The sequence below is a fragment of the Salmo salar genome, chromosome 08 (assembly GCF_965601325.2).
Source record: "Salmo salar chromosome 08, fSalSal1, whole genome shotgun sequence".
Lineage (NCBI taxonomy): Eukaryota > Metazoa > Chordata > Actinopteri > Salmoniformes > Salmonidae > Salmo > Salmo salar.
Genome location: NC_138298.1, coordinates 35,227,082 through 35,254,752, shown reverse-complemented (window position 1 = coordinate 35,254,752; position 27,671 = coordinate 35,227,082). Strand labels below are relative to the sequence as shown.

Below are 27,671 nucleotides of genomic sequence, written 5' to 3'. Positions count from 1 at the left end.
ACTTGGGAGCCAGGCCCACCCACTCTGAATGAGCCAATTGCAGGCTCTCTCAACTTGTTGTGTGACAAACTGCACATTTTAGAGTGGCCTTTTATTGTTGCCTGCACAAGGTGCACCTGTTTATTGATCATGCTGTTTAATCAGCTTCTTGATATGCCACACCTGTCAGGTGGATGGATTATCTTATCTCGTTAACATTTGAGAGAAATCAGCTTTTTGTGCGTATGGAAAATATCTGGGTTCTTTTATTTCAGCTCATGAAACATGGGCCCAACATATTGTGTTTATTTTTGTTCTGTATAGTTCCTACACATCACCTTCTATATTCAAACAAAATAGGCCTTTCATAAGCAAATGGGCAGCATCATGTTCAGTCTTCTAGAACGCAAATGTAGTCTTCCTAATAGGACTGCAATAATGATGTGGTGTGTACTGTATGTGTGTGTGCATCCATTTGTTTGTTTTGGTAGTCGAGCAAGAGTCGACTCCTTTCAACTCCAACCACAGGAGTCAGAGTTGATTCTACAAATCGTGAAGTCGTGCACCTCTAGGTCAGAGTAGAACCAGAAGATGTCATATGCTGAGGCAGAGAAGAGAGTAGAGGATGATGGGTCAAGGGTGGACAGCAGACCTAGGCCAATACAGAGTGATATGAATTTGTGCTTCAGTCAGGTTGGCTTCTTAGAATTCATTGCCATGGTTATCACCTGTACCACAGAAATGGAACATAAATCCCAGAGAATAGATGTTGTGGTAGCAGCAGCAGAAAAGTACTTGGGTGTCGTATACAGTGGTAAAAATACTTTAAAGTACTACTTAAGTCATTTTTTGGGGTGTCTGTACTTTACTTTACTATTCATATTTTTGACTACTTTTACTTCACTACATTCCTAAAGAAAATAATGTACTTTTTACTTCATACATTTTACCTGACACCCAAAAGTACTCGTTACATTTTTAATGCTTAGTAGGACAGTAAAATGGGTCAATTCACACACTATCAAGACAACATCCCTGGTCATCCCTACTACCTCTGATCTGGCGGACTCACTAAATACACATGCTCAATTTGTAAATGATGTCTGAGTGTTGGGGTGTGGCCCCTGGCTATCCTTCAATTAAAAAATAAAATGGTGCCGTCTGGTTTGCTTAATATTAGGAATTTGAAATGATTTATACTTTTACTTTTGATACTTAAGTACATTTGAACAATTACATTTACTTTTGATATTTAATTGTGTTTAAAACCAAATACTTTTAGACTTTTACTCAAGTAGTATTTTACTGTGTGACTTTTACATGAGTAATTTTCTATTAAGGTATCTTTACTTTTACTCAAGTATGACAATTGGGTAATTTTCCCACCACTGGTTGTTTATTGATGTGACGTACTGATATGACATCACCAGGTCAGTTTAGAATTCAGGGTTCTTGTTCCACCGACAGCCAGGGGCGCAGCTTTGGTTTTACAAGTGGGTGGGACATAACTTGGCGGGGGGGTCCGGAGGTCCTCCCCTTTTTTGGGGGCATCTAAAGCTAATTTCCTGCATTTCTAGAAAAATCTAATAGTGACCCATGGCCAATGTTCCCTAAAATGTTTTCAGCACTGAGTAAATTTCAGGTCTGCTGAGTGCAAACTTGAACATTGTGAAAATTCTGTGCAACTTCCAGTGTGCGTTTACTGTGAACACAGAGGTTGATAGTAGGTGAGGGCGGGAGGTCCTGTATAAACACAAACTCACTTCCTTGACAACGTCCTTGACAACAGCTCTGTACTGCACGGGGAAGCGCAGTACGTATGAACGCCGTAACTTCTGCAGAGGCCTTATCTTAAAAAGTAAAAGCTGCAGGGCCTTTAACGGTGAGACCTTGTACACCCAATGTTCAATCCTATACTTACAACTTGTGTTCAATTAGGATGTTATTCTGAATCGAATCAACCAGACTCAGAGGTAAACTTCAACGTCTTCACTCCATGACTGTCCGCAGGGGCACAACTTTCTCTGGGACAGGGGAGAACATGACCCACAGGAGTCCCGTCCTCCCAGGCCGTCGGGCTGGTGTCGGATCAGTTAGGGTCAAAGTAGTGGAATGGAGTGATGATTTTATTATCAAATACTGGTATATAGCTGGAGGATTGATTGGTGGTATTAAAAAGTGGTATATAGATGTTAGTTGGTTGTATGTAATAATGGTTTATAGATGTTACATGGTGGTGTGTAATAGTGGTATATAGATGGTGGTATTTAATAGTGGTATATAGTTGGTGGTATGTAATAGTGGTATATAGATGGTGGTATTTAATAGTGGTATATAGTTGGTGGTATGTAATAGTGGTATATAGTTGGTGGTATGTAATAGTGGTATATAGTTGGTGGTATGTAATAGTGGTATATAGATGGTGGTATGTAATAGTGGTATATAGTTGGTGGTATGTAATAGTGGTATATAGTTGGTGGTATGTAATAGTGGTATATAGATGTTAATGGTGGTGTGTAATAGTGGTATATAGATGGTGGTATGTAATAGTGGTATATAGATGGTGGTGTGTAATAGTGGTATATAGATGGTGGTATTTAATAGTGGTATATAGTTGGTGGTATGTAATAGTGGTATATAGATGGTGGTATTTAATAGTGGTATATAGTTGGTGGTATGTAATAGTGGTATATAGTTGGTGGTATGTAATAGTGGTATATAGTTGGTGGTATGTAATAGTGGTATATAGATGGTGGTATGTAATAGTGGTATATAGTTGGTGGTATGTAATAGTGGTATATAGATGGTGGTGTGTAATAGTGGTATATAGATGGTGGTGTGTAATAGTGGTATATAGATGGTGGTATGTAATAGTGGTATATAGTTGGTGGTATGTAATAGTGGTATATAGATGTTAGTTGGTGGTATGTAATAGTGGTATATAGATGGTGGTATGTAATAGTGGTATATAGATGGTGGTGTGTAATAGTGGTATATAGATGGTGGTATGTAATAGTGGTATATAGATGGTGGTATGTAATAGTGGTATATAGATGGTGGTATGTAATAGTGGTATATAGATGGTGGTATGTAATAGTGGTATATAGATGGTGGTGTGTAATAGTGGTATATAGATGGTGGTATGTAATAGTGGTATATAGATGGTGGTATGTAATAGTGGTATATAGATGGTGGTATGTAATAGTGGTATATAGATGGTGGTGTGTAATAGTGGTATATAGATGGTGGTGTGTAATAGTGGTATATAGATGGTGGTGTGTAATAGTGGTATATAGTTGGTGGTATGTAATAGTGGTATATAGTGGTGGTATGTAATAGTGGTATATAGTGGTGGTATGTAATAGTGGTATATAGATGGTGGTGTGTAATAGTGGTATATAGTGGTGGTATGTAATAGTGGTATATAGTTGGTGGTGTGTAATAGTGGTATATAGATGGTGGTAGTGTAATAGTGGTATATAGATGGTGGTGTGTAATAGTGGTATATAGTGGTGGTATGTAATAGTGGTATATAGTGTGGTGGTATGTAATAGTGGTATATAGATGGTGGTGTGTAATAGTGGTATATAGATGGTGGTATGTAATAGTGGTATATAGTTGGTGGTGTGTAATAGTGGTATATAGATGTTAGTTGGTGGTATGTAATAGTGGTATATAGTTGGTGGTATGTAATAGTGGTATATAGATGTTAGTTGGTGGTATGTAATAGTGGTATATAGATGGTGGTGATGTAATAGTGGTATATAGTTGGTGGTGTGTAATAGTGGTATATAGTTGGTGGTATGTAATAGTGGTATATAGATGGTGGTGTGTAATAGTGGTATATAGTTGGTGGTATGTAATAGTGGTATATAGGTGGTGGTTGTAATAGTGGTATATAGATGGTGGTATGTAATAGTGGTATATAGATGGTGGTGATGTAATAGTGGTATATAGATGGTGGTATGTAATAGTGGTATATAGATGGTGGTGTGTAATAGTGGTATATAGTTGGTGGTATGTAATAGTGGTATATAGTGGTGGTGTGTAATAGTGGTATATAGATGGTGGTATATAATAGTGGTATATAGTTGGTGGTGTGTAATAGTGGTATATAGATGGTGGTATATAATAGTGGTATATAGTTGGTGGTGTGTAATAGTGGTATATAGATGTTAGTTGGTGGTATGTAATAGTGGTATATAGATTGTGGTATGTAATAGTGGTATATAGATGGTGGTATGTAATAGTGGTATATAGATGGCGGTGTGTAATAGTGGTATATAGATGGTGGTATGTAATAGTGGTATATAGATGGCGGTGTGTAATAGTGGTATATAGATGGTGGTATGTAATAGTGGTATATAGATGGTGGTGTGTAATAGTGGTATATAGTTGGTGGTATGTAATAGTGGTATATAGTTGGTGGTATGTAATAGTGTTATATAGTTGGTGGTATGTAATAGTGGTATATAGATGGTGGTATGTAATAGTGGTATATAGATGGTGGTATGTAATAGTGGTATATAGTTGGTGGTATGTAATAGTGGTATATAGTTGGTGGTTTGTAATAGTTGTATATAGATGTTAGTTGGTATATAATAGTAGTATATAGATGTTAGTTGGTGGTGCATTTTTTAATATTTATTTTTGTACCTCAAAATGTAAAATGATCGACCAGACGTTACGGCACAGTAGGTGACAGCATGTACAAACTAACGTGTGAACGACACGATAGCAAAGAAGAGTCTGAAGTTAAACACATCTGGGAACAACCAATAGACAGAGATGAAGTTTGACCAACTGTTTGAAGAAAAATGATTTATATATTTGTTTAAAAATATATAGTTTTCACCACCCTTTACTGAAGAAACAACAAGAAAACAGCCACCGGTAAGCAACGCTTATAGCTGAGAAGCGTTTGGAAAAGGCAGAATAACTTGTTAATAATGCCTTGGGTTCTCGATAGCAACATCAAAATGAAAACTGTCATTATGTTTTGTATGAGACTGAAAGGTTTTAGGTTCGTGTCAATGTAAAAGTATTTCCCCCCTTCTAATTTCCTTAATTTTGTGGCTAGAGTTAAATACTTTCTGTGGCACACATCAGAGTCAAATACTTTCTATAGAACTAACTTCACGTCAGGATAAGCAACCGAAATGAATAATGAATGTATGTGTGTTATATTAAACATAGAGGAGGGAGTAAAATGTAGGCAAGCAATAAACATTTCAGAACAACTATGAATGAATTATTATCCTTACTCCTTCAAAAATACTAGTCGAATAAGACATGGGGTATATGACACGTTTTGGCAAAGAGATGTATTTCTAGACTAATAGAAATCAGTAGCGGATTTAGATACGGGCGACATGGGCAGCCACCCAGAGCGGCATACTGTGCCCCCGTGTGCGGGCGGGCGGGCGGTATACAAGTAAGAACCGACACATACACTTGAAACAAATAGCCAAACCGGAAACTGCAGACAAAAATGCTTTCTGCTACTAAAATCGTTGAAATGTAGGCTGAACTGACAACGCAGGGAAGAGCAGACATCTCAACTACCATGCAAGTCGCAGCAGGGGCGGAAATCCCGGGGGGGACGGGGGGGACACGACCCCCCCATCCTGGGAAAAATATGATTTGTCCCCCCCAATATATCACTGAAACATAACTATGTAATTTAAATAATATTAATAATACGCAATGAAAGCAATTGTGCTGATTATAGACACTTAATAGCTAGTTTTTAAGTTTCAAAAGATTGCGACCCCCCCCACCCATTGCCTCACAATGGTTTGATCCACTGCCAGTTCCTTAGCTTGCGAGGTAACGTAGAGGTCGTATCTACTGTCTGAAAGGCACTCAATGCACGTAACTGACGTGAGGTTAATCCAGTCAATCGCGCGCACACACTAGCTGAATATGCAGAGCTAGCGCGCAAATATTAACTATTAAGCTAGCTAGTACCTATTCCATTTATGTGGCGTCGTCAAATATGGAATCTTTGCTGTCGTCAATTTATTCCAAGATCAGCATGCATGTAAGTTAGTGCTTCAAAGTCCCTGTGATAATGTTAGCGATAAACTGAACAGAACTACACTCTCTTCTACCATTGTTTTAAATATATTTAATGGTCTCGTTGCAAAAGCTAAATTGTCGCAAGGGAACTTTTATTTATATATTTTATTTCACCTTTATTTAACCTGTTAGGGCTAGGGGGCAGTATTGACACGGCCGGATAAAAAACGTACCCGATTTAATCTGGTTACTACTCCTGCCCAGTAACTAGAATATGCATATAATTATTGGCTTTGGATAGAAAACACCCTAAAGTTTCTAAAACTGTTTGAATGGTGTCTGTGAGTATAACAGAACTCATATGGCAGGCCAAAACCTGAGAAGATTCCATGTGGCCTGTCTGACAAGTTGTGTTTCATCTTGGCTCTTTTTATTGAAGACTGAGGATCTTTGCTATAACGTGACACTTCCTACGGCTCCCATAGGCTGTCAGAGCCCGGGAAAAAGCTGAACGATATCGAGGCAGCCTCTGGCTGAAACACATTATCGCTTTTGGCAAGTGGCCGATCAGAGTACTATGGGCTTAGGCGCGTGCCCGAGTCGACCCCATGCTTTATTTTCTTTTGTCTGTTTACCTAAACGCAGATTCCCGGTCGGAATATTATCGCTTTTTTATGAGAAAAATTGCATAAAAATTGATTTTAAACAGCGGTTGACATGCTTCGAAGTACGGTAATGGAATATTTAGAATTTTCTTGTCACGAATTGCGCCATGCTCGTCACCCTTATTTACCCTTTCGGATAGTGTCTTGAACGCACGAACAAAACGCCGCTATTTGGATCTAACGATGGATTATTTGGGACCAAACCAACATTTGTTATTGAAGTAGAAGTCCTGGGAGTGCATTCTGACGAAGACAGCAAAGGTAATAACATTTTTCTTATTGTAAATCTGACTTTGGTGAGTGCTAAACTTGCTTGGTGTCTAAATAGCTAGCCCTGTGATGCCGGGCTATCTACTGAGAATATTGCAAAATGTGCTTTCACCGAAAAGCTATTTTAAAATCGGACATATCGAGTGCATAGAGGAGTTCTGTATCTATAATTCTTTAAATAATTGTTATGCTTTTTGTGAACGTTTATCGTGAGTAATTTAGTAAATTCACCGGCAGTGTTCGGTGGGAATGCTAGTCACATGCTAGTCACATGCTAATGTAAAAAGCTGGTTTTTGATATAAATATGAACTTGATTGAACAAAACATGCATGTATTGTATAACATAATGTCCTAGGGTTGTCATCTGATGAAGATCATCAAAGGTTAGTGCTACATTTAGCTGTGGTTTGGGTTTATGTGACATTATATGCTAGCTTGAAAAATGGGTGTCTGATTATTTCTGGCTGGATACTCTGCTGACGTAATCTAATGTTTTGCTTTCGTTGTAAAGCCTTTTTGAAATCGGACAGTGTGGTTAGATTAACGAGAGTCTTGTCTTTAAAATGGTGTAAAATAGTCATATGTTTGAGAAATTGAAGTAATAGCATTTCTAAGGTATTTGAATAACGTGCCACAGGATTCCACTGGCTGTTACGTAGGTGGGACGATTTGGTGCCACCTACCCTAGAGAGGTTAACCCGGGTAGCAAAGATTATAGCAAACACCACTGAATTGGTGCTCACTAGCTTTGCAAATTCAGCTATTGTTAGAAGCCAGCCAATATGAAACAAACGATTAAAATTACAAAAGGTTGCAGCATATGTTGTGTAAATGGTGAACTCATAGAGCTGTCAACTCTTGTCACTGCAATCCGTTTCACATTTGCTAGCTACCTTTTAGATCGAAGCCCATATAGAATGATAGAAGATAAGATGATAGAAGCCCATCTCCTACTGTAAATAACCTACATACTGTGTGTGTGTAGCCAACCAGGTAGAAAAATGGCAGAAAAAAGACAGACATCAGAGTATTTTTCAGTACACCAAAACGCAAAGTAAGAACCCTAGTAGCCTAATATCTCAAAGACTAGTTGATAAAATGTTCATAAGAAAGAAATGAAATTCTAATGGAAATGTTTCACAATGATGTCATTAGGCAGAGCAGGCAACAGATGGCACACAGACAGCAGAGTTGGGGACAGATATGCAGGGACAGACTGGCAGAGACAGGGAGTCTCACGTAAGTTTGTTGAGTCTTTGTTTGGCAACATTATGAAAGGTTCTCAATTTTTTTGACTTGTAAAATAGGAACATAATTGGACAATGCCATGGATACCCCCACTCTCAACTTAAACTGGTGACTGAACTAAGATTTGTTAAAGGCAATGGTATTGCTGTTGTGATTAGTTGTGTAGTTTTGGGTACCGGTAGTTAGGAGTACAGCAAACACCTTATTTCTTTGGTTCCTCAATATACATTTACCATATTAAACGTAGGCTATGTGTTACAGCACTACTTTTGGTGTCCCCCTCAGGAATTGCTCTTGAGAAAATGTAATGTAATTGTCCCCTCCAAAGTTGATATCAGATTTTCGCCCCTGAGTCGCAGCAATGTAGAACGCGAAGGGGGGAGAATCGGTCAGGACGGAGATGTTCGGAACAACACCTGTTGTCTTGGCTCGTTCAGTGTGACGGTGTGGGCTTGCGGATTAAAGGACGGCCGTAGGCTCCGACAAACTTCTGTCAGTGTCCATTTTTTTGTGTGCCTTTATCATGTAGTGTGGCTGGTGTTACGAGCCGATCCCGGTGAGTATGCAAACAATAATATAATTTTAAACGTTAACATGCTGTGCAAGAATAACGATTTCCCAAATAATCTTGTTTAAATGACACAACTAAAATCGGGCTACCTGATGGGATTTTGATACAATGCGCAAAATCGCCATTCAAAATAAACGTTCCACCACAGCGACCATCTTATTTTGAGGAAGTCTATTTGACTGAGTTCGGAAATATAGAGATGGTATGAAAACTATGCATACTTTCAGTACTTCCGAACTAACGTTAGCGCATAAGCATAGAGAGAGGCTTGAGCTCATATGGATAACCCTAACTGCATACTTGGAGTGTGTCTGAAAGTGGACGTTGCAAAATAATTGGGTGGATCAACGGTTAGACCGGCCGTAGCCAGGTGCACCGCGAGTCGGTTTATTGTTTACATAGCAGGTTAGGAGAATTAACGTAGCAGGTTGGAAGAATTAACGTAGCAGGTTGGAAGAATTTACGTAGCAGGTTGGAAGAATTAACGTAGCAGGTTGGAAGAATTAACGTAGCAGGTTGGAAGAATTATCGTAGCAGGTTGGAAGAATTAACGTAGCAGGTTGGAAGAATTAACGTAGCAGGTTGGAAGAATTAACGTAGCAGGTTGGAAGAATTAACGTAGCAGGTTCGGAGAATTGACGTAGCAGGGACGGAAGAATTAACGTAGCATGTTGGAAGAATTAACGTAGCAGGTTGGAAGAATTAACGTAGCAGGTTGGAAGAATTAACGTAGCAGGTTGGAAGAATTAACGAACCAGGTTATGAGAATTAACGAACCAGGTTATGAGAATTAACATAGCAGGTTATGAGAATTAACGTAGCAGGTTAGGAGAATTAATACATTTACACATACATGTTATTCAATCATGGCCATGAATTAGTATGTGGTTGAAATATCTGATGTCATGTACTTTTTTGGCTGTTCAGACAGCAAGAAAAAGAACAGAAAAATAGGATTTTAGTCACTTCAAACTGCCAACGTGAACACAGTTAGATGAACATGGACTTAAGATGAACACAGTTAGATGAACATGGACTTAAGATGAACACAGTTAGATGAACATGGACTTAAGATGAACACAGTTAGATGAACATGGACTTAAGATGAACACAGTTAGATGAACATGGACTTAAGATGAACACAGTTAGATGAACATGGACTTAAGATGAACACAGTTAGATGAACATGGACTTAAGATGCTTTTGGAAAACCCAGGTTGATTATTGTCAATATTTTCACTCTTAGTGGCTAAAACTAGTACTATGTCCTGATCAGTGGCTAAAACTAGTACTATGTCCTGATCAGTGGCTAAAACTAGTACTATGTCCTGATCAGTGGCTAGAAATCAACATAAACTGAAATCAATCTTGCGATTTAAAAGTGAATGTCCCTTTGAACCCAAATATACTATACTCAAAGTGTGCTTATAACCCTCACCCCCCTCCTCTTACTGTACCTCCTCCCATCTCCCTATCAGAGATACAACTTTTTGGTCAGATTGGTCACAATATGAAGAGAACGCCCTATGTCATCAGATGAATCATCTGTATCTACTGGCTGTAGGGTCGTCTTGATGACTCTGGATGTTGGCTGGAAATCATGTTCGTATCCATCCTTTCTACGGTCCTTCCTCTGACCCAGCCGTTGGTTCACCTGAAAAAGATCATGGGGAAAATGAATAAAACACAGAACCCCATTTAAAGACATTTTGGCCGATATCCATCATATGACATGAAGAGCACGTTTCTCCACCAACCATACTGACCTCTGTGAAGAGTTCACACACGTCACGGGAAGCTACTGAATCCTTTGTAAACACGTTATACATCTCTTCAAACAATGGGCATCCTCTGTCCGGGTGTCTGATGGCAAGTTTTCCTGTGATTAAAAAAAGAGATCCTTCAGAAAAAAAGGTAACTAAGACTGACATTACATTATAACATTAAGGATTATAGACTACTCTGTTATGTGAAAACATGTACCTGGAGGTACTGCATACACCTCCATGGAGTCAGACTCCGTGGGAAGCAACTTTTTTGAGACGGCACCTGAAGATCTACCTCCGTCTGTGTAAAGGTCTTTAGGACGTCCCTTCACTGAAGAGAAATGCAGAAAATAGAGAAAAAACGGTGTATTTATCAATAAACATGTAAAAACCAGCAATGTAAAAGAAAAAAAGGTCACAAGCTTTCAAACAGCGATATGTAAAGAGACACACCTCCCCTGCAGGCCTGCACAACGAAGAGCTTGGGTTTCTCACGGAGGGCTGGACACTGGCTGTTGTTAAACATCTTGTAGATCTCTTCTAGATCTAGAATCTCTTCGTCATTGACTTCAATGTGTCCAAGTCCACCATGGGCCATGATAAACATTGCGAGGAAACTGACGTCATCACTCAGCTTGTTTCGAAATGACTTCAGTGCATCAGTTACGTCCTGCAATTGGTCAAATACAGCAGGGAATGAGATTCCAGACCTGGGGGGTTCTCATACTCTTTACAGCTTTCATACCTTTGAGTTTGGTCTGTGCTCTAACTAGCAATTGTTTGTAGTTTGCAAAACTGCTAACAAATCAAGTTAGCTAACCTAACTGATGCATGTTTTTACCCACTAGCTGCTGCTTACTGGAGTTGTAGGAGACATCAGATGATACCACATTTTTGGGCAAATCCTAAGTGTTCACTTACTATGCATAGATGTCAATGGGAGACTAAGTTTAAATTCGACTTAAGTCAGCTTAGTTATTGTTCACCACTCTCTGAATAGTAATTATTGCAATCAGAGTGTTATTGATTGCCTGTTCACAGAAAACATTGACTTGAATACATGTGACTTACCTCTTTGGTTTTGCATTTAACACTATAACTAAATTCAGGAAACTTATTCTGTTTGCAGAGATCCTTTATTCTTTCAACGTCATACTCAGAGCCCGGTCTTCCCCCACCGCACAGGATCAAGGCTGCACGTCTGCCACTTAAATCATATCTGTCCATTTTGCAGCCTGGCTCTCAGCCTAAACAATAGGGCTCTTGTGTTGACTGTTGACTTTAAGAGATTGAAAACCAAAGTTATTTCACACTAACGACACCTAGTCAAAAAGATCTATCTCAAAACAGCTCAGCGGTTATTCTACAACTAGAACAAGATCAAACTTCATAGAGGCATATTAGTGGGCGTGTCATAGTGGCAGTATGTCACACCCCTCTTTTACTGTGACGACATAGCCTTTTCCTGCTGGTATTTTCCCCCAAAATATGAATTAACTGTTACAATGCTGTTAACAAGACCAGGCACAAAAAGCCATTACATTGTTGGAATAAAGTCTACTTTTATAATAGCTACTTGTTTATGTGTGTGTTCTGTAGCTCGGTGTTGCTCAGGACATCTATGAGGACTCAAGGAAAAAGCAATGGGGGACTAACAGATACAAAATTGCAGCAAGACAGTTTAAAAGAAGAAAAACATTGTCTATAGTAAAACAATAGAATGCATGCTGTGTTCATTCTTTGTAATGCTTTTCCCTCCCTTACCCATGTATTATTATTTCTACTTCAGCTCTCATTCATTTGCATTGCTCACATTCAGCCTGGTCTCATAGACTAGACGTAACATAGTAAACGTGAATCATTGACACTGAAATTTGTATGATAGCTTACGTTTGGTATGATAACATAAGACAGATGGTTACCTAAAGTAAAAAAACTAAAGTAGCGTGGTAAGTCGAGGTGGATGGGTGGGCGTATAACCCAAACGTTCAAATTGCATTACGGACAACTTCAGCATTTTAACTAATTAGCAACTTTTTAACTACTTACTACTTTTTAGCTACCTTGGAGCTACTTAGCATGTTAGCTAACCCTTCCCCTATCCTTAACCCTTTTAGTTAACCCTTCCCCTCCCCCTTAACCTAACTCCTAACCTTAACCCTAACCCTTTAACCTAACTCCTAACCTTAACCCTAACCTCTAGTCTTGCTAACATTAGCCACCTAGCTAATTCGTTACATATCATATGTACATTTAGCAAATGCATAATATATAATATGAATTGTAATTTGTAACATATCATAAAATGGGTGATGGACATCCACAAATTAATACATACCATACGAAACATAACATATACTAAATGGTGTGTCATGGATTTATATACAGAATAATACGAAATGCTTTGAGACCAGGTTGTTACGTGCTGTTTGTTTGTTCCAGTACACTGTTTTCAAAGAACACCTCTCATCCAACATCTATTACCAAAACAGCACTATTCCTCTGTTCCACAATCTAAATGTCAACCAACTCCCCCCTTATCATGCTTTTGAAAAAAAAGATGGTGACATTATAACGGCTTCAAGACAAAAAATAACAACAAACATTCATATTGAAACTGGAAGTCTCAGCAGTGAGTTGTTTGCAACAGACACAAGGTAAAGAAAAGGACTCCATATGACTGTTTACAGTCTGAGTTTAGAGAAATGGTCAAGGGGGAGGTGCTGAGCACCGTCTGTGGAAAGTACCTGAAGTATCCACTGTTTACAGTCTGAGTTTAGAGAAACGGTCAGGGGGGAGGTGCTGAGCACCGTCTGTGGAAAGTACCTGAAGTATCCACTGTTTACAGTCTGAGTTTAGAGAAACGGTCAGGGGGGAGGTGCTGAGCACCGTCTGGGGAAAGTACCTGAAGTATCCACTGTTTACAGTCTGAGTTTAGAGAAACGGTCAGGGGGAGGTGCTGAGCACCGTCTGGGGAAAGTACCTGAAGTATCCACTGTTTACAGTCTGAGTTTAGAGAAACGGTCAGGGGGGAGGTGCTGAAGTATCCACTCCAGACAGATGTAGACAAAAGGACACAAACATGGCATTTGAAATGACACTTTTGTGGATGAGTTGTTTTGTTCTTTTTTTAGTATTTTTGTCTTTCCTTCTTTTAAAACCTGTTTGGGCTAGGGGGCAGTATTTTCACTTTTGGATGAAAAGCGTAAACGGCCTAATACTCGGGCCCAGAGTCAAATATTTGCAAATTATTAGTAGATTTGGATAGAAAACACTCTAAAGTTTCCAAAACTGTTTGAATGATGTCTGAGTATAACAGAACTCATATGGCAGGCAAAAACCTGAGAAAAATACAACCAGGAAATGAAAATCTGGTGCCTGTAGTTTTTTCAAGTCCTTGCCTTTCTAACACACAGTGAGTTAGGGTTCATTTTGCACTAGATGTCAACAGTCTTTAGAAAGTTGTTTGAGGCTTTTGCGGTAAACACAGACCGAACAAGAAGGCTGGGAAGTAGGTGACTCAGAAAATCACATGCGTTCATTGCGCGTGTTCACGTGAGAAGGGACCTGTGTTATTATTAATTATTAAAGGTAAGTGAATATTTCTAATGCTATTTATGCATTTAGATGACTCCAAAATGGCGGGTATCTGTATTGCCTGATGTTTCTTTTCTGAGCGCAGTACTCAGATTATTGCAAAGTGTGCTTTCCCCGTGAAGTTGTTTTGAAATCTGTCAATGCGGTTGCATTCAGGAGATGTTAATTTATAATTCTTTGAATAACAGTTTAATATTTTATCAACATTTATAATGAGTATTTTTGTAAATTGTGGTGCTGATTCACCGGCAGTTTTGGGGGAAATACATTTTCTGAACGTCACGCGCCAATGTAAAATGTTTTTTTTTAGATATAAATATGAACTTGATAGAACAAAAAATGCATGAATTGTCTAACATAATGCCCTAGGAGTGTCATCTGCTGAAGATTGTCAAAGGTTAGTGCATAATTTTAGCTGGTTTTCTGCTTTTGGTGACGCCTGTCCTTGCATTGAAAATGGCTGTGTGTAATTTTTGGTCTATGTACTGTCCTAACATAATCTAACTTTATGCTTTCACTGTAAAGCCTTTTTGAAATCGGACAACGTGGTTGGATTAAGGAGATGTTTATCTTTCAAATGGTGTAAAATAGTCGTATGTTTGAGAAATTTGAATTATGACATTTTGTTGTTTTTGAATTTGGCGCTCTGATTTTTCACTGGCTGTTGAATAGTGTGTCCCGCAGGTGGGACGGTAGCGTCCCACGTAGCCCATAGAAGTTAACCGAGTCAACAACGTCTCAAAACACCTCTGAGGCTATATAGTGAACTGAACCAGAAGACGTCTTTGAAGTGGCAGACAGTAGTACTGGTTGTGTCATAGTGGTAGTGCGTCACACCTTACACACAATCCCCTCTCTGAACTTTTGTAATGACTTGAAATATGAATGCAGATATTTTCCCTAAACATTGATTAACATTTACAACGCTTGTGTTTAAATGTGAAAAAAGGCAAGACACAAAATGCAATTTGAATTAGTATAGGTCATCCGGCCACTTGTTATGGTAAACATCTAAGGGATTGGGCAGGAGAAACATAACCACTCTCACATTCATCGTTATGGATGCAACAACTAACCATCTATGGGATCAAAATTATTGTTTTAAATGTCAAAAAATGCATGTACCAATCCCAGATTGACAAAAAGTTTGTTTCTCATTTGATTATTGTTGCATTTGCAATGTACATATGAATATGTGGGGGATACTCATATGTTTAACAACAAACCCAGAATGCTTTAGAAGAACTCTCTCAATGGGATGTAATGGTAAATGTCATTGCAGAAGGCCAGTTCAGATGATGGCCAAAATATACACTGGAGCTGCTTACCAAGACCAGACTGAAATGTTCCTGAGTGGCCTAGTTACAGTTTTGACTTAAACTTAAGTATCAAAAGTAAAAGTAAAGATTATTTTAGCAATTACATTTACTTTTGATATTTAAGTAAATTTAAACCAAAATACTTTTATTGAAGTCATATTTTATTGGGTGACTTTCACTTTTACTTGAGTCATTTTCTATTAATGTATCTTTACTTTTACTCAAGTATGACAATTGGGTACTTTTTCCACCACTGCAAACACTCATACTGAAACTGAAAGGGTGTGACTTGTTTACAGCAGAGACACTTTATACAGTAGCTGATTAACTGCTGTTAATTAATGTCAGGGGAAGGTGCTGACGAAATCTTTGGAAAGTACCTCAACTTTCCTGACACAGGTGTAGGTGAAAGGACACAAACATTGAGATTGAACATTTGAAAACAACACTCTTGTAGACAACATGGAAAGGCAAATGGTGAGTTGACTATATTGACTACATAAGGCAAATGGTGAGTTGAACTTATTGACTACATACAGCAATAGTGCATTATTTTTTATTCCAATTACTAATCAGTACCTTCCCACAGGGAAAATGTCAATGTCCTTAATGTTAAGCGGAGCGACACAGGAACCCAAGAGCAGACTCAGATGAGGAAACAGGGATGAAGGAACCAAAATATTTATTGTTACACAGGGAGATATGGAGTGCAGATCTGCAGAAGTTCGGATGAGTTGCAGAAAAAACATGTGGAGACTGAGGTTGGAGTTAGCTGAGTAGAACAGGGTAAACAGGTCCTGAGGGGAATCCAGGTAGTGGTGCTGAGTAAAATCCAGAGCAAGGTAGTTGGGTGGTGAGATGTGGAACAGGAGACAGAGAGGTAACTGCAATGAGAGGATAAACATCAGGCAGCGTAACAGGATCTTGAATAATCATAAATGGCTAGACTCATGAACTGACTGAGCAGAGATTACGATCTGGCAGAGTGGAAGTAGCAGGACTGAGTATTTGTAGAGGTCTTGATTATGGAACGAGTTGCAGCTGGTAGGGATCTGCTCTGACTCCAGCACACCTGTCTCCAGCCACACAATCACACAGAGAGGGAGAGGGAGAGAGAGAGAGAGTGTACAGGGGAGTAACTGCAGGTCAAGAAGACACCGTATGAACACCAGAGGGCGTAGCAGGAGCAGATGTGACAATGAATTCACTATTATACAGTCCTGACTGAGATTTGAAAATGGACTTCCCAGCCAGTTGTAAATGAAGAGTTGAAGTGTTATGCCACATAACTTTAGTATGGGGAAATTACATATAGAAGGGAATCCTGGCACCTCTAACCCACATCACTGCAAGTACAATTCCTTATCAAAAAATCACATGTTTTCTGAGGCATAATGTTGGTTTTGTTGTTTAACAGAGGCCAGCAAGTTATGACATGAGTGGACGACGCAGCGCTTTATTGCTAATGGTCAGGGACGAGGAGAAGATGAAGAGTCACCGTTGTGGTATTGAAGTCGACCGTCAAACAATGGAGAAGTTTTTTGAGGGGTTTGGTTTCCAGTATCACAGTGTGCTGGACAAAACAGCTCAGGTATGACAAAGGACAGATCTGTTATCTATTTGATTGATTATGTAAATATGTGTATCTTTTTTTGTAACATCATCTCATTGATCGATCAGTTTATTGATCAGTTTATCATCTCATTCAGGAAATGAAGCAGGCAGTAATAAACTTCAGAAACAGCATCAACAGTAGCAGCGGAAACATCAGCTGTGTGTTTGTGGTGACTTCGTCTCACGGACACCGGGATGTCATCATAGGTGCAGATAAAAAGACGCTGTCAGTAAAAGATATAATCGAACCGTTTGGAGACGAGCTGTGTCCCAAGATGAAGGGGAAACCTAAGGTCTTCATCATAGATGCCTGCAGGGGGAGTAAGTTTACACCTTCCTACCTCGTCTCTAACACGTAGGCTCAGCATTCCCCAACAGTCCCATTACAAGTCAGAATGTTGGAACAAACGGAGGTAATGTGAAATAATATCCACAGGGAAGTGTGATCAACCTGGCCTTCAGTACACTGGGTTATATATCAGTTTGTATTCACATTTTTATACTGAACAAAAATATAAATGTAACATGCAACAATTTCAACGACTTTATTGAGTTACAGTTCATATAAGGAAATCAGTCAATTGAAATTAATGAATTAGGCCCTAATCTATGAATTTCACGACTGGGAATACAGATATGCATCTGTTGGTCACAGATACCTGAAAAAAAGGTAGGGGTGTGGATCAGAAAACCAGTCAGTTTCTGGTGTGACCACCTGAAACATGCTGTCGTACACGTCGATCCAGAGCATCCCAAACATGTTCAATGGGTGACATGTCTGGTGAATATGCAGCCCATGGAAGAACTGGGACATTTTCAGCTTCCAGGAATTGTGTACAGATCCTTGCGACATGGGTCCGTGCATAATCATGCTGAAACATGAGGTGATGGTGGTGGATGAATGACACGACAATGGGCCTCAGGATCCCGACACGGTATCTCTGTGATTTCAAATTGGCATCGATAAAATGCAATTGTGTTCGTTGTCCGTAGCTTATGCCTGCCCATACCATAACCCCACCGCCACCATGGGGCCCATACCATAACCCCACCGCCACCATGGGGCCCATACCATAACCCCACCTCCACCATGGGGCACTCTGTTCACAACGTTGACATCAGCAAACCTGCTCCCCCACACAACGCCATACATGCTGTCTGCCATCTGCCCGGTACAGTTGATACCGGGATTCATCCATGAAGAGAACACTTCTCCAGTGTGTCATTGGACATCGAAGGTGAGCATTAGCCCACTGACGATGTGGAGGTCCTGGGACCAACATGTTGCATTTAGATTTTTGTTCAGTGTATTTTCAATACTGATTCAATTCACACGTAAAAAACACTTAAACAATATGGCCGAACCACAGAACGAACGGAAAAAACTTCCAGCTGATTGCTAGGAAACATGCTTTGGTCAACTACGTTTGGTTACATTGGGCTATTGTTTACATAGTGTGCATCACATGCAATGAGTCAACAGATACCCCATCTCCAGTTCCTACAGCTAAAAGGACCAACAGCATGTACTACCAGTAAAGTATCATTTTATTCAATATTCTGGCTCGTTGAGTCTATTGCACCTTCTTACAGAGACTTCTTTCAGACTGATATCCATGGAGTAGCCATGGTAACAGTGTGATGTTTAGGCAAATCTCTACCATGAGGGGTAGTTTAATCAAGAACAGGCTTAACCTGTTATGGCTAGGGGGCAGTATTTTCACGGCTTTCAGTGGAATGCTCCTCAGAGGAATGCTCCTCAGTGGAATGCTCCTCAGAGGAATGCTCCTCAGTGGAATGCTCCTCAGTGGAATGCTCCTCAGAGGAATGCTCCTCAGTGGAATGCTCCTCAGTGGAATGCTCCTCAGTGGAATGCTCCTCAGTGGAATGCTCCTCAGAGGAATGCTCCTCAGTGGAATGCTCCTCAGTGGAATGCTCCTCAGAGGTGGAAGGTCATTGGAAGACTGCTGCTGCAAACCAGCAAGTAGGAGACCTAAGGTTTGAGTAGACAAATGAATACTCCCCTATATTTATGCCCATTGGTTGGCAGAAAGGGAAGTGATTATTGCACGAGTGAGCCCATAGGTTAATCAGCAAGCGTGGTGGAATTGCCTTGGTGTGTCATGCTCATAGGATGAAGTTAATAGGTGAATGACATTTCCCACGCTTGACAATAGTAAAGGAGGAAGAGACGTTATGCTGATGAGATAACAATGTAAACATTACCATAGTAATATCTGCTATGTGAGATAGATAGAAACGTTATGCTGATGAGATAACAATGTAAACATTACCATAGTAATATCTGCTATGTGAGATAAAAAGCGATGTGAATTATATTATAATTACTGGATGAATTTAAAAGTGACAAGCCATTCAGACCATCCTGATTGATATGGTAAACTACATTATACTGACATTTTTACAAAGCCACCTGACTGACCCCCAGTCAACTCTTAAATGGTCCCAATCTATAATCATGATACTACACCTACGTTTACTATAGGATTGATGGAGACTGTCTGTTTGCCATGTTTATGTTTAAGGTAACCATGATCCTGGAGTTCACTTTGATTCTGCTGCTGATGAAAAACTATCAAAGGAAGCCCTGGCCACACAAGAGTACCGGTCCACTCGGGTGCCACCGTGCATCAATGACATGCTGGTTGCATATGCAGCCATGACAGGTAACTGCACTTGTGTGAAATCTACACACAATACCCCATAATGACAAAGTGAAAACAAGTTGATACATTTTTGCAAATGTATTAAAAATAAACAGGAAATACCTTATTTACATAAGTATTCAGACCCTTTGCTATGAGACTCGAAATTGAGCTCAGGTGCATCCTGTTTCCATTGACCATCCTTGAGATGTTTCTACAACTTGATTGGAGTCCACCTGTGATCAATTCAATTGATTGGACATGATTTGGAAAGGCACACACCTGTCTTTATAAGGTCCCACAGTTGACGGTGTATGTCAGAGCAAAAACCAAGCTATGAGGTCGAAGGAATTGTCCGTAGAGCTCCGAGACAGGATTGTGTCGAGGCACAGATCTGGGGAAGGGTACCAAAACATTTCTGCAGCATTGAAGGTCCCCAAGAACACGGTGGCCTCCATCATTCTTAAATGGAAGAAGTTTGGAACAACCAAGACTCTTCCTAGAGCTGGCCGCCCGGCCAAACTGAGAAATCGGGGGAGAAGGGCCTTGGTCAGGGAGGTGAACAAGAACCAGATTGTCTCTCTGACAGAGCTCTAGGTTTCCTCTGTGGAGATGGGAGAACCTTCCAGAAGGACAACCATCTCTACAGCGCTCCACCAATCAGGCCTTTACGGTAGAGTGGCCAGACGGATGCCACTCCTCAGCACATGACAGCCCGCTTGGAGTTTGCAAAAAGGCACCGAAAGACTCTCAGACCATGAGAAACAAGATTCTCTAGTCTGTTGAAACCAAGGTTGATCTCTTTGGCCTGAATGTCAAGCGCCAAATCTGGAGGAAACCTGGCACCGTCGCTATGGTGAAGCATGGTGGTTTTTCAGTGGCTGGGATTTGGAGACTAGTCAGGATCTAGGCAAAGAAGAACGGAGCAAAGTACAGAGAGAGATCCTTAATGAAAACCTGCTTCAGAGATCTCAGGTCATCAGACTGGGGTGAAAGTTCACCTTCCAACAGGACATTGACCCTAAGCACACAGCCAAGATAACACTGGGGTGACTTCGGGACAAGTCTCTGAATGTCCTTGAGTGGCCCAGCCAGAGGCCTGACTTGAACCCGATCAAACATCTCTGGAGAGTCCTGAAAATAGCTGTGCAGCGACGCTCCCCATACAACCTGACAGAGCATGAGAGGATCTGCAGAGAAGAATGGGAGAAACTCCCCAAATACACGTGTGCCAAGCTTGTAGCATCATACCCAAGAAGACTCAATGCTGTAATCGCTGCCAAAGGTGCTTCAATAAAGTACTGAGTAAAGGGTCTGAATACTTATGTAAATGTGAAATTTCAGTTTATATATATATAAATTACCAAAACAATGGGGAGCAGATTGATGAGGCTGTAACACAATGTGGAAAAAGTAAAGGGGTGTTAATACTTTCCAAAGGGTGTGTGTGTGTGTGTGTGTGTGTGTGTGTGTGTGTGTGTGTGTGTGTGTGTGTGTGTGTGTGTGTGTGTGTGTGTGTGTGTGTGTGTGTGTGTGTGTGTGTGTGTGTGTGTGTGTGTGTGTGTGTGTGTGTGTGTGTGTGTGTGTGTGTGAAACAGGTGTTGTAATAGTTCTGCACAAGGACAGGTCATTGACAGATAATACACTTCTTATAGATTATGTGGGCATGATGAACAGCACTTCTGGTTCACATATGATTAACAACATTAGTCAAGTGTTTTCCTCACCTGATGCAGCAGAAGAACATGTCTACAACTTGTTTGTGAAGGTACAGTGTTCATTCTTAGTTCTTTTTTTTAGCACCTTTTCCTGAGTGAAGTATAACATTCGAATCATTGTTAAAGCTATAATCTGGGATTCTGTTCAATCGTACTTTCAATTCTTGATATTACCCATTTGATTCTTGAAGAATATAACCAAAAAATACCTCACAAATGTGTTTTTCCTTTCATAACTCAACATTTAAGATTTTAAGATGTTTTCAAGATGTTTACAAACAACACCAAAACCATCTGGAACACATTATACAAATCAAAGACACTTCCGTAAACCCAGTTCGGAAAACCAAAACCGGCAACAAATGATTTCCAGCCTGTATATAGTGATCGTACTTCAATTTGTGAACCCGCAGGCCAACGCCAAGATGGTGGCAACACCCGTAGATGTCACAGTCGATAAAGGGAAGCCGACTCAAAGAACGGAACGTCGTAAAATAATTATGACAATGGAATCCACCCTCAGGAAAACCCTTTACTTGAGAAGTCCAAATTAATCTGCTGTTAAAACAATTGAACAGAAGGGTAGGAAGTAGATTTATTTGAGCTTTCTGTTCTCAGCATTACTTATACATGTTATTTCCTTGCTCTATTTTTTCAAAGTCAGAAACCATAATGTCTACAAGGTCTTCCCACTGTAATATCCCTCTATTCCTCCATTTTGTTTTTTACATTTTAAGAAATTCTTAAACCAGTAGTCAGATAAATGTACAGATTCTTCAGTGGTCACCAACCTTTGAGTCAAAACTGCAAGCCAAGATCTACCACTCAGATTTTTATTTTAACATGACTTAAAAAAAACCTAAGGTTTAACATGAACCAATGAAAGACAGTACTGGAGCATTGGGGTTTGTGCAGTAGGCAAGGCACAATACATTATCACTGCATATTGGCTATGCTTGGAATTGCCCTGCCAATGTTGTTCTTCACAGACCATTTTGAAATATTATATGAAACATGTGTAGGTATATAACGACACTGTTAATAACGACACGTGTTGTATTACATGTGAGACACAGCTGAGTGAGCATAATCATTCGTTTTTTGTTTTGTTTTACCGGACTGATGGCCTATAATATGATGGTCAGTCTGAGGAGAGGGAGGGAAGAGCGGAGAGGCTGCCTCTCTCCTGACCCACCGTCTCTCTGCTCTCCCTCCCTCCCCTTAGAAAAGGGGACACAGCTGATGGTCAGTCTGAGGAGAGGGAGGGAAGAGCGGAGAGGCTGCCTCTCTCCTGACCCACCGTCTCTCTGCTCTCCCTCCCTCCCTCCCCGTAGAAAAGGGGACACAGCTGATGGTCAGTCTGAGGGAAGGGAGGGAAGAGCGGAGAGGCTGCCTCTCTCCTGACCCACCGTCTCTCTGCTCTCCCTCCCTCCCTCCCCGTAGAAAAGGGGACACAGCTGATGGTCAGTCTGAGGAGAGGGAGGGAAGAGCGGAGAGGCTGCCTCTCTCCTGACCCACCGTCTCTCTGCTCTCCCTCCCTCCCTCCCCGTAGAAAAGGGGACACAGCTGATGGTGAAGCTCAAGAACGCACTGCATTATTTCTGCCTCATGCACCAATTCATGTTGTTACTCCTGAGACCAGAGAAAGTGAAATATTCCTCCATATTAAAAAGACAAGCCTCTAATAATAACAAGGCAAGTTTATGGGAACACTTTCCTATACTCCTTTATAGCAGCTGCAGTGCTGGTTGTAGCGTCAGTGGAAGTAGGAAGAATGTGCATTTTCTGGCTTATGAAAGTGTTGACAGTTGTGAATAACAGCAAACATGAACTTCCTCATAAAAACAGCAGCTCTTTGCTGTATTCATTGAGTCTGTCTCTAGTCATGGTTTTAAACGTTGTTAAATCTCACAGTGTAAACGTTGCTGTGCGTTCCAGGTTTCGGTCTATAGTCTATGACTCGAGGAAACTGTGCAGACACAGTGATTGGTCAGTGGTAGGCCTATAGGTGCACTTGATTTTCTCTCTGGGCCTGCCGGGTAGGCGGAGTGTTACCTTCAGACACATGAAATGGTTCAAAATGGGAACACTTTGCCTTCCACGGCGCTAGGGCTGCTGAATCAAGTGCACCTAAACGCCAACAGCGTGAAACAACAAATATATAATATAACGCTTTATCCACAGAGTTTCTAAACCCAGAGGTGCAACATCGGGACACTTCCGTGAAAACTTGTGAAACAGACCAGGCCGGGGGGTTTGAGAAGTCGATGAGAGAAGTGAAAAGTCTTCCTTAGTTGTACATTTTCTCCTGATCTAAAGGAACATTCTAGATTTGAACCAATGTCCTCAGTAGTTGAACATGTTATTACTAGAATCTTGTGAAAGTGGCAAACTGAAGCCTTTTAATTTTCGTCAAAAACAACTTTATATCGAAGGAGTGCCTTTGAATTAACGGTCTGCACATGCTCAGTTCAGTGCCAGACGGCCATTAGACCCGATGACGTGTTCCTCTGCATGAGCTCAGCTAGCCAACGTCGCCATTACATCGCATACAAGTGCGATCGTGGATTTCTATTGAAGAAGCAGTTTTAGTCTTCATACTGTACTGTCTCTGCTTTATCGTTGGGTTTTTTACAGAAATGTTTGGTGATGCCTTGGAGATCAACCAGTTGGTGACCACTGACTTAAACTGTAAAGTTGCAACCATTTAATACCTTTTTTTGGGTGAACATTTTTATTTGAATGTTTTTTTCTCGACACTATAGAGAAATAAAAACCTTTCACATGATTTTTCCCATTTTGTCTTCCTTTGTGTCTAAGACTTTGGTACTTCAGCAAAAACAAATTCAATATCTTTTTAAAAGAGGACTCACCAAGAAATGGTACATATTCTCTCCATATATTTCTGTAAGGGTGAAGTTTCATTAAGAAACAGAGATGAACTATCACTAGTTGAAGAGCATTCAAGTGTGTTCTGTGGATTTTGCATTAAGTTGTATTGGAACAATCACCCTGCACTGCACACCTCCCACCACTAGAGGGCAGATCCTTCCTCATCTCTACACCTCCCACCACTAGAGGACAGATCCTTCCTGCTCTCTACACCTCCCACCACTAGAGGACAGATCCTTCCTCATCTCTACACCTCCCACCACTATAGAGGACAGAAGCAGATCCTTCCTGCTCTCTACACCTCCCACCACTAGAGGACAGCAGCAGCTCCTTCCTGCTCTCTACACCTCCCACCACTAGAGGACAGCAGCAGCTCCTTCCTAATCTCTACACCTCCCACCACTAGAGGACAGTAGCAGCTCCTTCCTGCCCTCTAAATCATATCAAAATCTATTCAAGTGTATTTATAAAGCCCTTCTTACATCAGCTGATATCTCAAAGTGCTGTACAGAAACCCAGCCTAAAACCCCAAACAGCAAGCAATGCAGGTGTAGAAGCACGGTTGCTTGGAAAAACTCCCTAGAAAGGCCAGAACCTTGGAAGAAACCTAGAGAGGAACCAGGCCATGAGAGGTGGCCAGTCCTCTTCTGGCTGTGCCGGGTGGAGATTATAACAGAACATGGCCAAGATGTTCAAATGTTCATAGATGACCAGCAGGGTCAAATAATAATAAACTATATCAGCAGCACAGCCAGGTGGACTGGGGACAGCAAGGAGTCATCAGACCAGGTAGTCCTGAGGTATGGTCCTAGGGCTCAGGTCTTCCGAGAGAGAGAGAGAGAGTGAGAGAAAAAGAAAGAAAGAAAATTAGAGACAGCATACTTAAATTCACACAGGACACCGGATAAGACAGGAGAAATACTCCAGATATAACAGACTGACCCTAGCCCCCCGACACAAACTACTGCAGCACAAATACTGGAGGCTGAGACAGGAGGGGTCGGGAGACACTGTGGCCCATCCGACGATACCCCCGGACAGGGCCAAACAGGCAGGATATAACCCCACCCACTTTGCCAAAGCACAGCCCCCACACCACTAGATGAATATCTTCAACCACCAACTTACCATCCTGAGACAAGGCCGAGTATAGCCCACAAAGATCTCCGCCACGGCACAACCCAAGGGGGGGCGCCAACCCGGACAGGAAGATCACGTCAGTGACTCAACCCACTCAAGTGACGCACCCCTCCTAGGGACGGCATGGAAGAACACCAATAAACCAGTTACTCAGCCCCTGTAATAGGGTTAGAGGCAGAGAATCCCAGTGGAGAGAAGGGAACCGGCCAGACAGAGACAGCAAGGGCAGTTCGTTGCTCCAGAGCCTTTCCGTTCACCTTCACACTCCTGGGCCAGACTACACTCAATTATAGGACCCACTGAAGAGATGAGTCTTGAGTGATGACTTAAAGGTTGAGACCGAGTCTGCATCTCTCACATGGGTAGGCAGACTATTCCATAAAAATGGAGCTCTATAGGAGAAAGCCCTGCCTCCAGCTATTTGCTTAGAAATTCTTGGGACAGTAAGGAGGCCTGCGTCTTGTGAGCGTAGTGTACGTGTAGGTATGTACGGCAGGACCAAATCAGAAAGATAGGTAGGAGCAAGCCCATGTAATGCTTTGTAGGTTAGCAGTAAAACCTTGAAATCAGTCCTTGCCTTAACCTGTTATGGCTAGGGGGCAGTATTTTCACGGCTGGATAAAAAACGTACCCGATTTAATCTGATTATTAGTCCTGCCCAGAAACTAGAATATGCATATAATTATTAGCTTTGGATAGAAAACACTCCAAAGTTTCTAAAACTGTTTGAATGGTGTCTGTGAGTATAACAGAACTCATTTGGCAGGCCAAAACGTGAGAAGATTCTGTACAGGAAGTACCCTGTCTGACCATTTCTTGAAATTCTTTGCCATCTCTATCCATTACAAAGGATCTCTGCTCTAATGTGACACTTCCTACGGCTCACATGGTCTCTCAGAGCCCGGGAAAAAGCTGAATGACGTAATTCAAAGCCCTGGCTGAAACACACGAGCGCTTTTGCTAAGTCGTCTATCAGAGGACAAAGGGCTTAGGCTCGTGCACTGGCCGCCCCCGTCTTTCTGTTTTTCCCTCTATTTGCCAAAACACAGATTCCCGGTCGGAATATTATCACTTTTTTACGAGAAAAATTGCATAAAAATTGATTTTAAACAGCGGTTGACATGCTTCGAAGTACGGTAATGAAATATTTAGAAATCTTTTGTCACGAAATGCGCCATGCGCGCGACCCTTATTTACCATTCGGATAGTGTCTAGAACGCACAAACAAAACGCCGCTATTTGGATATAACGATGGATTATTTTGGACCAAACCAACATTTGTTATTGAAGTAGAAGTCCTGGGAGTGCATTCTGACGAAGAACAGGAAAGGTAATCAAACTTTTCTAATAGTAAATCTGATATTGGTGAGTGCTAAACTTGGTGGGTGTCTAAATAGCTAGCCCTGTGATGCCGGGCTATCTACTGAGAATATTGTAAAATGTGCTTTCACCGAAAAGCTATTTTAAAATCGGACATATCGAGTGCATAGAGGAGTTCTGTATCTATAATTCTTAAAATAATTGTTATGTTTTTTGTGAACGTTTATCGTGAGTAATTTAGTAAATTCACCGGAGGTTTGCGGGGGGTATGCTAGTTCTGAACGTCACATGCTAATGTAAAAAGGCTGGTTTTTGATATAAATATGAACTTGATTGAACAAAACATGCATGCATTGTATAACATAATGTCCTAGGGTTGTCATCTGATGAAGATCATCAAAGGTAGTGCTGCATTTAGCTGTGGTTTTGTTTTTTGTGACATTATATGCTAGCTTGAAAAATGGGTGTCTGATTATTTCTGGCTGGGTACTCTGCTGACATAATCTAATGTTTTGCTTTCGCTGTAAAGCCTTTTTGAAATCGGACAATGTGGTTAGATTAACGAGAGTCTTGTCTTTAAAATGGTGTAAAATAGTCATATGTTTGAAAAATGGAAGTTTTCGGATTTTAGAGGAATTTGTATTTCGCGCCACGCCCATCATTGGATATTGGAGCAGGTGTTCCGCTAGCGGAACATCTAGATGTAAGAGGTTAACAAGAAGCCAGTGTAGAGAGGCTAGCACTGGAGTAATATGATCACATTTTTTAGTTCTAATCAAGATTCTAGCAGCCGTGTTTAGCACTAACTGAAGTTTATTTAGTGCTTTATCCGGGTAGCCGGAAAGTAGAGCATTGCAGTAGTCTAACCTAGAAGTGACAAAAGC

At 40.8% G+C, this 27,671-nt stretch overlaps 2 protein-coding genes across 6 annotated transcripts; one reads left to right on the top strand and one right to left on the bottom strand.

The window, feature by feature from the left end:
- The first annotated feature begins 1,765 nt into the window (after nucleotides 1-1,765).
- LOC106590758 (caspase-14) lies at nucleotides 1,766-24,223 on the top strand. 5 transcript variants are annotated; one of them, XM_045711264.2, is made up of 6 exons: nucleotides 1,766-1,861; nucleotides 16,855-17,028; nucleotides 17,147-17,372; nucleotides 19,598-19,738; nucleotides 21,373-21,485; nucleotides 21,849-24,223. In XM_045711264.2, the coding sequence occupies exons 2-6, from the start codon at nucleotides 16,873-16,875 to the stop codon at nucleotides 21,987-21,989; spliced, it is 777 nt and encodes a 258-aa protein (XP_045567220.1). In that variant the 5' UTR covers nucleotides 1,766-1,861; nucleotides 16,855-16,872; the 3' UTR covers nucleotides 21,990-24,223. The 5 variants fall into 5 exon arrangements, with proteins under 5 accessions (XP_045567220.1, XP_045567219.1, XP_045567221.1 ...); XM_045711263.2 differs by lacking the exon at nucleotides 1,766-1,861 and adding an exon at nucleotides 8,535-8,740; XM_045711265.2 differs by lacking the exon at nucleotides 1,766-1,861 and adding an exon at nucleotides 11,921-15,914 and having other exon boundaries at nucleotides 23,620-24,223.
- Nucleotides 9,091-11,921, bottom strand: LOC123731872 (caspase-14). Its single transcript, XM_045711267.2, has 5 exons — nucleotides 11,593-11,921; nucleotides 10,975-11,191; nucleotides 10,739-10,852; nucleotides 10,522-10,634; nucleotides 9,091-10,409 (listed from the first exon to the last, which is right to left on the bottom strand). Exons 1-5 carry the CDS (start codon nucleotides 11,746-11,748, stop codon nucleotides 10,230-10,232), a joined length of 780 nt encoding a protein of 259 aa, XP_045567223.2. The 5' UTR covers nucleotides 11,749-11,921; the 3' UTR covers nucleotides 9,091-10,229.
- Nucleotides 24,224-27,671: the final 3,448 nt, after the last annotated feature.

Excerpts from the sequence above, each read along its gene's own strand:
- LOC106590758 (XM_014181917.3), top strand. Across the intron at positions 17,029-17,146 it reads TGCTGGACAAAACAGCTCAG|GAAATGAAGCAGGCAGTAAT; the intron begins GTATGACAAAGG and ends CATCTCATTCAG. Across the intron at positions 21,486-21,848 it reads TCTACAACTTGTTTGTGAAG|GCCAACGCCAAGATGGTGGC; the intron begins GTACAGTGTTCA and ends GTGAACCCGCAG.
- LOC123731872 (XM_045711267.2), bottom strand. The coding sequence starts at position 11,748 with ATGGACAGATATGATTTAAGTGGCAGACGTGCAGCCTTGATCCTGTGC. Across the intron at positions 10,853-10,974 it reads TGTGCAGGCCTGCAGGGGAG|TGAAGGGACGTCCTAAAGAC; the intron begins GTGTGTCTCTTT and ends ATTTCTCTTCAG. Across the intron at positions 10,410-10,521 it reads TGTGTGAACTCTTCACAGAG|GTGAACCAACGGCTGGGTCA; the intron begins GTCAGTATGGTT and ends GATCTTTTTCAG.